The sequence below is a fragment of the Armigeres subalbatus genome, chromosome 2 (genome assembly GCF_024139115.2).
Source record: "Armigeres subalbatus isolate Guangzhou_Male chromosome 2, GZ_Asu_2, whole genome shotgun sequence".
Lineage (NCBI taxonomy): Eukaryota > Metazoa > Arthropoda > Insecta > Diptera > Culicidae > Armigeres > Armigeres subalbatus.
Genome location: NC_085140.1, coordinates 259,571,044 through 259,583,804, shown reverse-complemented (window position 1 = coordinate 259,583,804; position 12,761 = coordinate 259,571,044). Strand labels below are relative to the sequence as shown.

The 12,761-nt window shown below is 44.3% G+C and overlaps 2 protein-coding genes across 2 annotated transcripts in view; both read left to right on the top strand.

The window, feature by feature from the left end:
• The window catches only part of LOC134212138 (thyrostimulin alpha-2 subunit-like), a 125,668-nt gene that overhangs the window by 108,339 nt on the left and 4,568 nt on the right, over window positions 1-12,761 (top strand). The gene's annotated exons all lie outside the window — the stretch shown is intronic.
• On the top strand, window positions 731-2,353 carry LOC134215984 (uncharacterized). The gene has a single exon (XM_062695031.1). The coding sequence runs from the start codon at window positions 731-733 to the stop codon at window positions 2,351-2,353; it is 1,623 nt and encodes a 540-aa protein (XP_062551015.1).

The following is a 12,761-nucleotide window of genomic DNA, read 5'->3' as shown; positions in this document are numbered from 1 at the left end:
TCGACCCATTGGGCATTCTCGGTCCAGTGGTAATCCGGGCGAAAGTGTGTTCGTCCAACAACTCTGGAAAGCAAACTTGGACTGGGACGAACCGCTTCCCAACGCACTGAACGTCGAGTGGGAAAACTATAGACTTGGTCTAGAAGCTCTCGAACACCTCTCCATCCCTCGCTTGGTAAAAGCAGCAGGTGCAGGAGAAAATATACAACTGCATGGATTTTGCGATGCTTCTCAGCATGCCTACGGAGCGTGCATCTACATACGAAGTACCGGCATGAATGGTATCATCGCGTGCCGTCTCCTAACAGCCAAATCCCGCGTAGCTCCAATCCAAACTCTGTCAATTCCCCGCTTGGAACTATGCTCTGCTGTACTTCTGTCCCAGCTGTACCAAAACGTGGTGTGTAGCCTCAACATTACACCTGAGGCCTACTTCTGGTCAGATTCTTCCATCACTCTACACTGGTTGAACAATCCTCCTACAAACTACAATACGTTCGTGGCTAATCGTGTCGCGGAAGTTCAACGAATGACTGAAGGAGGAATCTGGAACCATGTCGCCGGTTTGGAGAATCCGGCAGATATCATCTCGCGAGGCATTGATCCGTGCGAGCTCATCGACGTCGCCCTATGGTGGAAAGGTCCACCTTGGGTATCGTCTGACCCTTCGGAATGGCCAAGCCTGTTCACAATTCCAGAATCTAATGAATTCCAATCAGAAGTTCTAGAGATGAAAGCAGCTACAATTGCAGCTATCTCACGGTCAGTCGAGGCACCCGATCACACTCTGTTCAATCGATACTCGTCACTGACGAGGCTTATCCGCATCGCTGCTTATTGTCGCCGTTTTGTGCGGCATTGTCGTGCCAAGTTAACTAGAATAGATCTGCAAGTTACACCGTTCCTTACCGCCGAGGAACTGCATCAGGCGCTCATCGGCCTCGTGAAGGTCGTGCAAGATGAGTGCTTCAGCCACGAAATTGCTATTGTTCGGGCTGGAACTGAAGCAGATCTAAGAAAATCACCACTCAAAACTCTCCATCCGTTCATCCATGATGAATTACTCCTTGTCGGTGGCCGGCTAAACCACTCCTCGTACTCGTTTACACGTAAGCATCCGATACTCCTGCCTGAAGTGCACCCACTAACGTCACTGCTCATCGATTCGGTGCACAAGCAACTCCTACACGCTGGTCCTCGCGCGATGATCGCACACATTCGTGAGCAATTCTGGCCTCTACACCTTCGTAACTTGGTACGGAGGCATGTCAACACTTGCTTGCGTTGTTATCGCGTCCGACCGCAGTCGGAATGTCAGCTGATGGGCCAACTCCCGAAAGTTCGAGTAACACCAGCTAGAGCCTTCCTCAACACCGGTGTCGATTATTGCGGCCCTGTTTGGCTCAAGTCTCCAGTAAGAAGAGCTGCGCCGATTCGAACCTACGTCTCCGTCTTCGTATGCATGGTCACTAAAGCCGTGCATCTTGAACTTGTCAGCGATCTCAGCACCGATGCTTTCATTGCTGCATTGAAACGGTTTGTTGCTCGCCGTGGTAAACCAATCGCATTGTTTTGCGACAACGCCACCAACTTCAAAGGTGCAGACAAGCAACTACGAGAGCTCTGTTCGCAGCTCAACCACCAGCAAGTGGCATCGTTCTGTGCTGAATCCGCCATCCAGTTCAATTTCATTCCTGCAAACGCACCAACGTTCGGCGGCCTTTGGGAGGCCGCAGTCAAATCCATGAAGCACCACTTCCGGAGAGTCGTGGGTCTAGAAGCACTGCCAAGCGAAGCCATGCACACTGTTCTCTGCCAAATCGAAAGCTGCCTCAATTCGCGGCCGCTCACTGCAGTCTCGGAGGATCCAAGCGACATGGACTTTCTCACTCCGGGACACTTTCTTGTTGGGTCGGCTCTGCAATCGATCCCCGAGCCCGGCCTGTCTCAAATCCCAAAGAATCGGCTATCGCTCTGGCAGGAAATCCAACGGAGAACCCAGGCGTTCTGGAAATCGTGGTCTACGGACTATCTCCACCAGCTTCAGCAACGATCGAAGTATTTCTTCCGACAGCCGAACGTTCTAGTCGGTAAGCTGGTACTCCTGAAGGACGACAATCTTCCCCCGCTCAGGTGGAGCGTGGGCCGCATTGCAGCTGTACATCCCGGTGCGGACGGAATAGTCCGTGTAATTGATGTCAGGCTTGCATCCGGTGCTGTACTAGACCGACCAATTGTGAAGGTGTGCCTCCTCCCAATCGATGATGACTCTCGTTCCGCCTCCATTACTGGCGAAATATCTGACCCCCAGGCCAGCAACACTGATCCTGCTATCATCAACCATAGATCTTAAGTATATGAATTTTGTTAGAATTAAGCACACTTTTCGAATTATAATGAACTTCTTTCATTGGTGGCCGGTATGTTGCGTCAACCGCAATAAATTGTATATTTAAACTAAGCACTACAACACCAAATTGTTAACCATATTGCACTTCACACCATACACCCCATTCCCACGCTCCACATTATACTACCATATGACACACAATAGCCCCCAATCAATAGCACATCCAATAGACTAAGAATATCCATCACAGCATCCAACCCACTTTATACACAAAGTCAGTTGTAACCGTCTCTTCACACCGTACAGCAATACACGCGATCGCGATAGTATCAAGTAGAGTGAAGTGATTTTTTATCTCCCCGACCGAAATCCCCCAGTGCAGTGTACCGGTTAGTGACTGTAATTCGCGAACCAGTGACCTATATCCGGATTAGTCCGTTCCGCCGTTGTAGGCACAGAGCCGTCGGAGAGGATTCCGAGGCGCGAACAATCGAGAAAGAATGAATAAGGAAGAAGGAGTAAGAAAGAAGGAATAAGGGAGAATGAATAAGAAAAAGAAAAAAGGGAGAAAATAAGAAGAAAGGAGGAAGTTGCAAAAGGATAGAAGAACAATAAAGAAGGAAAAAATAAGAAGTTAGAAGGGAGTAGAAGATAGAAATAAAGATGACAGGCAAGCGGAATGAAGAGGGAGCCTATGTAATATTCAGCCCGAGAGATGCGTTTTGCAACCTATTGTAGTATTGCCAAATGGCCTAACACCAAGTAGAGCACAAAGACAAACCGGTGCAACCACGTCCTATTGAGAAACCAATTACAGTGTGCACACCAAACTGCATGTATGTATCGATCTATCTTTCTGTCAATCTATTTGCTTATGTTTGATGCTGCAATTAGATTACTGCAATTTACTTCTCGTGGGCAGCATGGACTATGTCCAAGGGCTTGATGATCCCTCCCCAGGCCATCTGCGAGTTGTGGTGCCTGCCTAGGATGTGGTGTGGTTTGGCTCTGTTAAACTTCTATAAAAAGCAGCATGTATCCGCAAGTAGGATCCGCCAAAGCGACCGTGTGCCACTCAAAGCCCAAGTCCTGGTGTTAGGTGGGACGCTAAACAGACCTGACACGATGGCCCTCTGACGAGACAGGAGGTTTGCGCAGGCCCAATAAGCCGCCTTTAAAAACAACCATTACGAACGACATAGAAGATAATACGACTCAATTCAATCGGCAACGACCAGGCTAACGAATAAAGGATCACGATTGGAAGCTTGGAACTGCAAGTCCTCCAATTATTTCGATATTTTTGCAGATACGTATTTCGACCACAAATGTGTGGTCGTCTTCAGTGTCTCGTACTTGACTCGACTTTAAAAAATAATTGGAATTAAATAATTGGTGGAATTAAATGGAGTTACTTAACTCGTCTTAGACGATTGAATACATTCCACTAAAAAGAGCTTAAAATATTTTTTACTGCAAGTCGCTAGGCTTCGCAGTTTGCGACAGGATAATCTACGATGAATTACATCCCCGCAACTTTGAAGAGGTAGCGCTGCAGGAAATCTGCTGGACAGGACATAAAGTGTGGAAAAGCGGGCATCGAGCGGCTACCTGGGAACCGGCTTCATATGGCTGGGTAAGATGCGCCAACGTGTGATTGAGTGGCAGCCAATTAACGCAAGGATGTGTAAGCTGAGGATAAAAGGCCGTTTCTTCAACTATAGCATCATCAACGTGCACTGCCCACACGAAGGGAGACCAGACGACGTGAAAGGTTCTATACACAGCTGGAACAGACATACGATGGATGCCCACTGCGGGACGTCAAAATCGTCATCGGCGAAACGCTGTAGGAAATGTATAGACCGGTCATCGAACCGGATAGTCTGCACACCGTATCGAATGATAACGGCCAACGATGCATAAACTTCGCAGCCTCCTGCGGAATGGTAGTCCGAAGCAACTTCTTTCCCCGCAAAAATATCCACAAGGCCACATGGAGATCACCTAACCAAGAAACGAAAAACCAAATCGACCACGTTCTAATTCTTCTCCGACATCACGAACGCCCACACTTATCGCAGTGCGAATATTCAATCCGACCACTACCTCGTTGCAGTATATATGATGATGATGATACTACCATCTATTGTAGCAAGGCACCTGGCCATATCTGTAACGCGATTTGATCATGTTTATATTATTATTTGCATTTCATAAAACTCCTGTATGAAGGGCCAAACATGGGTGGGGTGGTTCCATAAGCAGAGATACTTATGCGAAATCCACGGGATGAATAGACAATCTCCTTCCAGAAGAAAGTTCGTACAAATAATAATACACACAAGCCCTCGTGTCCCAGATTGACCCAATAGATGGGGAGAAGAGCCCGCCCCTCATCCACGAAAACTACCTCGTTGCAGTATATATGCGCTCAAAACTCTCGACGGTTCACAACACGCGTTGGAGTCGTCCACCTAGGCTAAACATTGGGCGGCTACAAGACGGCTACTAGCCCAAGACTAAGTGCAGCAGCTGGAAGTGGCACTCCCAACGGAAGAGCAGCGCCCAAGTAACATTTTAAGATTTATCATGCTCTATAGGAGGTTTTCATGACCAGTTGCTGATAAAACTAATAACTCCACCAAATCCTCTTCCTAACATTATTAAGATAGCCTTTCGGCCTAATGGACCAATCTAGAAGAAGTTTTTAAAACCGTATTAAGAGTAGTAATAAAACTACAATAAAACATTGTATAGAATTTGTTGATACTCTATAAGAGGTTGTCATGACCATCCTAAGAGTAACAATAAAACTGTTTAAATTTCATATTATGGATTATATTTATAGTCATTCCATGGCCTTTGTTTTTATTTTCACTAGAAAACAATGTCCCCTATGTAAAGGTGATGTGTGAAAAATAATGCTTCTGATTCTACTTATGGTTGATGTTGAAAATAAAGCATTATTTAAGTAGTTCATACAACAGAATGACATGCGCAACCAAATTTATCGTGAATATTGAGTTTGTAGAAGCTTAAAATCAACGCGCCTCGAAATTATCAAATAATCACATGAAAATAGGAAATTAAATAATTTTCCAAACTACTCAAATAGTTTGTAATAAAGTAACCGTGGTTCTATCAAAAACCTCAGAAATAATTCAATTCCACTAATGAATAGTCTATTTGATCGTAATTGATGTAATTGTTTCAATCATGGCTATGACGTTGATCATTGTTTCAACATGGCGACATTCCTTTTTATGAAAACAAAAAATCTGGCGATAAATAGCTCAATGGCTTTTGTGATAACCTTAATAATTCTCCTTGGTTACTTCATGACCGTTTTAAACTTGTTATAAAACTTTGGCATGATTACACTTCCCTACAACAGATGGCCTTCGGCTCGATAACATGCAGTCTAGTGGCAGAGGCGGGAAGCACTTTTCTATCTCACGGGCAAAGATGCCAAAGCTGTGGAAATAAAAGCTCTCGGCGGATTTGCGGATCCGTATAAGAAATCTACGAATGCTAGTTATTTCCTGAAATTAGTGACCCTACGAATATATGAAATATTACCCATTCGATATTTTGGTGTAATTTGTAGGAATCAAATATGTGTATGTTACAATGGCAAATTCTTTAACCAGGAGGACATGTGCTTGAGGAAAAATGCAAACATTATTTCCTCCTTCACTTTTTTAGAAACCGGAAACTCGAAATCATCGTGAATTAAAATGATTCTTCATCGTATCGGCTTTTCATGAAAAGCCACAATCCAATCCACAAGCATTTCATATTTATGTGTCTCATTTCTCAAATCAATATCAAAACATAAGAGTTGAATAATTTTCAAATAACCCTGCTCATAGAACATAATTAATATTGACAGAAATCGAATTGTTTTTGACAAACCTTTATTGGTATTATTGGATAACACCGGAGATTCTTAGGACCAGGGGATTTTTTACCTGTCGCTTTTAAATTTTTTTAATTAGGGAAATGAGAAGCATCTAAAATTGATCAGAAACCTGTCACTCACACTATGTCGGTAAAAATATGCTAACCTCATTATGCGTCTTATTGCATGATTCACGTATAAGTTATACAGCAACACTGCTTACCAAATTCAACATGGCGTATAGGTCGAGTTACGTTGAGTTGTTTTAAAGCAGTGACCCAAACTGGTTTTATGATGCATTAGAAAGCAATTGTACGGGTTATTCTTCAGATTTCTGCGAATAAAAACGGACTGTATATTAAAAAAGATTCGAAACGTGTTTTATTCTTCGCGTCGGTCCACAAACTCATTCAGCACACCGTCAAAAAAAATAATAATCAAAAAACAATAAAGTATAGGGTTACCAATTTAAGGATATACATTCCAAATGACCCTTTACACCTGAACATTCTCCCTCGCCTTGCAGTTTCCGTAGAAACTCAATCCTCGATTGGAAGCAACGACAGTTTGGCAGTTGTCCTCTTGAAAGAACCGCTCGACGTCCGTACAGTTACCACTCTGGTAACCTTATCTGCTCCAGTATGTGTCTGATCCACTCTACCCAACTTCCACTGCAGAGGCGGGAGATTATCCTCCCGTAATACGACCAGATCTCCGATCTTTAACTCCTTATGATGACGATTATGCTTCGGACGTTGCTGTAACTCTTGCAGATAGTCGGATGACCATCTTTTCCAGAAGGTATCTCTTATCCGTTGAATTTCCTGATACTTCGACAATGTATTTAGTTTTAGATGCTCCAGCGACGGCTCCGGAATTGCAGTCAAATCACGACCTATCAGAAGATGAGCTGGACTGATAGCCTTGAGATCGCTGGGATCAGACGACATTGGTACGAGTGGCCTTGAGTTTAAGATAGCTTCAATCTGAATTATGAGAGTGTTCCATTGGTCGTATGTGTACTTCGATTCGCCAACTACTCGTCTGATCTGGTGTTTCGCAGACTTTACTCCTGCATCCCATGCGCCGCCGAATTCAGGGGAACGACCAGGAATGAATTTCCAATTAATTTCCTGCAGGAGGCAATAGTCGCTGACCGCCTCGATTGTAGCTTCATTCCGGAACAACTGATACAGTTTGTGAAGCTCAGAATTGGCACCTATAAAGTTAGTACCATTGTCTGACAGAATTGTGGTGGGTACTCCTCTTCTTGAAACGAAACGCTTCAGGACGTTGATGAATGCTTGACTGGAGAGATCAACCGCCAACTCCATATGAATAGCCTTAGATGATAAACACACAAACAGTGCTATGTATCCCTTCATGATGGTCGGCTTACGTGGATTGCCAGTCTTGATACAGAATGGTCCTGCATAGTCAACTCCGACTCGTGAAAAAACATCAGCTCGAGTAACGCGATAAGAAGGAAGATCGCCCATGAATCGTGAAAGCTTGGAAGGATTAGCCCTGAAGCAACGTACGCATTTCCTCAAATGTTGTTGTACTCGATTCCGACCATCAAGTATCCAAAATCTTTGGCGAAGAAGAGATAACAACCCATTTGCACCAATGTGCAGATACCTATGATGTAGGTCGTCAATGATCATTCTCGTCACGTGGTGATTTGAAGGTAGAATAGCAGGATGGCGTTGTTCAAATGTAAGATTAGCGTGTTTGATCCGCCCTCCAACTCTCAGGATACCGGATTCCAATGTAGGGTTGAGATTCCGCAGCTTACCGACGTATTTATGTTTAGGTTCGCCGGTTAGATGAAATTTCTCGATTTGGTTTATTTCTTCTGGAAAGCATGATGCCTGAACCGCTTTCACTATCAAATCCAAACTCACCTGATATTCTTCAACAGTAGGGAACGTTTGATGATCGTTGGCAATGCGAATTTTCCTTGTCTTTCTGATGAATCGAGCCACAAATGCCATGACTCGTCGCAAACGATTGAATGAACTAAACCTTGTAAGAACATGTAGCTCCTGAGGCCTTTCGTATGCGACACAAACAAGCTTCTTTATATCTGGAATTTCAATCACTTCTGTCGTTTCAAATTCGATGTATGGTGAATTTCTTAGAAAAGTAGGCCCATGCCACCAAACGTCACTATTCTTCAAATCTTCAGGGTAAACACCGCGCGACAGCATATCAGCCGGATTCGATTTTGATTCGACGTACTTGCGTTCAAATTCCGTAGTTGACCGGTTGATTTCCGCAACACGATTAGACACAAAAGTGTTAAGGTCGTGGGGGGATTTGTGTAGCCAGCATAATACGATGGTGGAATCCGTCCATAAAACCACCTTGTCGAAATTCAGCTTCAGCGCCGAAATAACAACAGTAATCAATCGAGTCATCAACAAAAATCCGCATAACTCGAGACGTGGGATCGTTTGCTTCGGAGCAACTCTTGATTTGCTTGTCAGCAGATGAAGTTCGGCGTTACCATCAGGGAGAATTGACCTTATATATACACACGCCCCGTATGCAGAGAAAGATGCATCCGAAAAGGCATGCAGCTCGATACTAACACGGTTTGCTGAGAGAACGCATCGGCTAATTTTCAGTCCCTCTGATCTTTTCAAACTGGCCAAATACTTCATCCAGGAATTGATTTGGTCGGGAGGAACTTCTTCGTCCCAAGCAACTCCCAACCTCCACAAATCACGAATTAACAGTTTGCAAAGTACGATAGATGGTGCCAACAGACCCAGTGGATCAAAAGTTTTCGAAACTTCGGAAAGAATATGGCGTTTTGTAATTACAGCCTGCTCCACAACAGGGTTAATCCGGAAACAGAATTCATCTGTTTGAGGATTCCATAATAATCCCAGTGTCTTGATTACATCGTTTGCTCCACAGATTTCTAATGACGTTCGTTTTTCTTGTAGTTCATCCGGAATCGTTTGCAAAACTCCTCAGAGTTGGAACACCATTTATGTAGATGGAATCCACCACGCTTCAGTAGATGCACTAGCTGATCCGCTGCCGTTTTGATAAAGTCTATCGTGTCACCACCGGTCAATGTATCGTCAATGTAGAAATCATGCAGAATAATTTCGGCGGCTATGGGAAACTGATTGCCTTCATCCTGTACGAGTTGCTTTAGCGTTCGAGTTGCTGCAAAAGGGGCAGATGCCGTTCCGTATGTTACTGTGGTCAATTCAAATGTGCGAACCGGCTCTGTTGATTGCTGACGATAAAAAACCCGCAAAAATTTAGTATCATCTGCTGACATTGTAATTTGCCTGTACATCTTAGGGATATCACAAGTAAACACGTACTGGTGAATCCGGAATCGCATCGTGATGTCTAATAGCGAATCCTGAACGATCGGACCTGTCATCAACACGTCGTTCAGTGAGAGTCCCGAAGAAGATTTCGCTGACGCATCAAACACTGTGCGTAACTTCGTTGTTGATGACGTCGGCTTGAAAACCGCATGGTGCGGCAAGAAGCAGTTTGGTTTACTGCTTGCCTCTGGTTCAAATATCTCTCGGCAATGATTGAGTCCAATGTACTCGCCGATGAAACAATCGTATTCGCCTTTCAATCTTTCGTTACTGTTCAACCGCTTTTCTAACTGCTGGAATCGATGTAGCGCATGTTGTCTCGTTTCACCAAGCTTGCTTACGTTTTCACGAAACGGGAGTCTGACCACATACCTTCCAGATGAATCTCTTGTTGTAGTCTGAGCATAATGCTGCTCACACAATTCCTCCTCAGGTGACAACTTAGCAGCCATTGGTACTTCCTCAAGAGACCAAAACCGTTGAACCAGCTCGTCCAGTCGACTTTCCGTTGCGATTGAAACCGTGTTGCAATGTTGTGGTTGTATACATGACGAGCGACCATTGATTGGTCCAGCAACAACCCATCCAAAAAATGTTTCCTGGAGGATTGGACGCCCGGGCCCCAGTTCGACACGGTTGGTCATTATGATACTGTAGAAAAGCTCGGAACCAATCAAAGATCGATTCGTTGAGGCTTATAGAATTCCGGATCTGCCAGACGAATGTGATCGGGAATCGCTATTTCCGAAGTGTTGAGTTTCTGAGCCGGAAGTATGCCTGTGATCTTCGGCACAACTAAGCATTCGATGGTGGTACGGTAACTTGTAGATCTATAGATTGAAGCACCACCGTCACATGGTGCTTGGTTTGGGTCTCCTTGCCGTTGACTCCGATTAAGCTGGTTGCACTCTTTTCGCGTTGAATCCCAAGGAGTGCCGCCATTTCCTCTGTAATACGATGAAGTTGTGAACCGGAGTCAAGTAGAATACGACACAGCTTTGCGTTGCCATGTTCGTCAAGAATATTCACAACCGCAGTAGACAACAGTACAATCTTGTATCCTTTCGTAGCAGTTTCGCAATTAAGGGTTATCACGTTGCTCATTGTTGACACAATATTATCGTTTTCGACAGGTTTCACTGTATCTGTACCAGTGTTAAAATTCCGTTTTGTCGAATCGATATGGAGAACTGTATGATGCCGCTTGTTACACTCATGGCAAGAATGCCTCGACGAACATTTTTCCGTGAGGTGCCCTTTTCTCAGACAGTTATAACAAACACCAGCTTTCTTGGCTCTGGCGTTCCTTTCACTGGGTGAAAGCTTCAGGAATTCGTCGCATTGGTGATTGGGATGTTCTTTCCCACAAAACACGCACTTGGTTTCGGAGATCGTTAAAGCGCATGGAAAAGATTTCGAAAATGGCGTCTTGGATGATAGAGTAGGTATGGTCTTCTGCTTTGCCTTGTATTGGCCAGAAGCCTCCACTCGTTCTAGAACTGTTGCGTGCTTCTCCAGGAACTCAATTGTCTTCTTGTATGTCGGAATGACACCGTGTCTATTGCTAGCTTCCCACAGTTTCTTCGTCTCGTAGTCTAGCTTAGATGCAAGAACATTCACCAATACGACGTCTGAGAGGCCTAGTACATCGTACCCGTGGTATCTGAGCGATTCAACGTGTCTTTTACACTCCTCGATCAACTCCCTTAGTTGTCTTCCACTCTTCTGCGTCATGGGTTTCAGCTGCAACAACTTACTGGCATGAATATCCACCACCTTTCGCTTGTCTTCATATCGCTGCACTAAAAAGTCCCAAGCTGCATCGTAGTTGTTATCGTTGATGAATTGTTGGTTGATGGCACCAGCTGCTTCTCCAACCAGACACTTATCCAGATGATATAATTTCGTAGCATCCTCTTCCGTGGCACATTTATTCATGATGTCCGTGAACATGGACTTGAACCTAAACCAGTGTTCAGGCTTTCCGTCAAACGTTGGAAGGGGGTATGAGGCAGAATCGATTGCTGTACTCGGATCGGTTGAGGAACACCGGATATAGTTTGTAAGGCAGTAGAGTGTTGTACATTTTTCTGCTCCTTCAGAAGCCTGCACACCACAGCCCTTACCTCGGTGAAAAGGTTCTCGAATTCGACGTAATCTTGTTCCTCCTCCTCCTGCTTTGTAGGATCAGCCGCGCACAGCTTGGTTTGACAATCATTCATTTCGTGATATGCCGCATCAATCGTCCTTATGTATGTTTCCAGCACAAACTCGTCCACCGGAACCTGTTCGTCATCCGCGTTTTGAAGACTCGATTTGATGCGAGCAACTTTTGAGGTTATGAAAGTTCGTTGTCGCTGTAAAGCTGCTAATGTTTCCGCCATCTTCTTTTTGCGTTCACGTTCTGCTTTGGCTGCCTTCTGCTGCGCAACCGGCACTAGAGCAGGAATTTTCGATGCTCTCCTAGTTGAAATTGGCATTTAACCGCGCGCGAGAACCAGTACGACACATCCGTGATCGAATGGACCAAAATGTACGGGTTATTCTTCAGATTTCTGGGAATAAAAACGGACTGTATATTAAAAAAGATTCGAAACGTGTTTTATTCTTCGCGTCGGTCCACAAACTCATTCAGTACACCGTCAAAAAAATAATAATTAAAAAACAATAAAGTATAGGGTTACCAATTTAAGGATATACATTCCAAATGACCGTTTACACCTGAACAGCAATAATAAAACTATTATTAAAACTTCAAAGCTAGCAAAAAGTTTAGTTTTAAAATATGGTTTATAAGAGTTTTATGGATATCTCAAGAGTGATATAAAACCTTTGTTCGATTGCATTGTTTATGACCACCATAAAACAATAGGCTTTAATTATTCCCACAATAAAACCTTTTTAAAATTCATATAAAACCCAACGGTCACAGAATTGTTACTTGGGCGTCTCCTGAAGATGGCTGGAGAGATATTCGATCCGCCATAGGAAGCATCGCAACCACTGCACTAGGCACGGTGCCCCCGGATTAAAGAAACGACTGGTATGACGGCGAATGTCCAGTTAGTTGAGGAGAAGAATGCAGCATGGGCGAGATTGCTGCAACACCGGCGAGCGAGGCACGATACAAATGGGCGCGGAATAAACA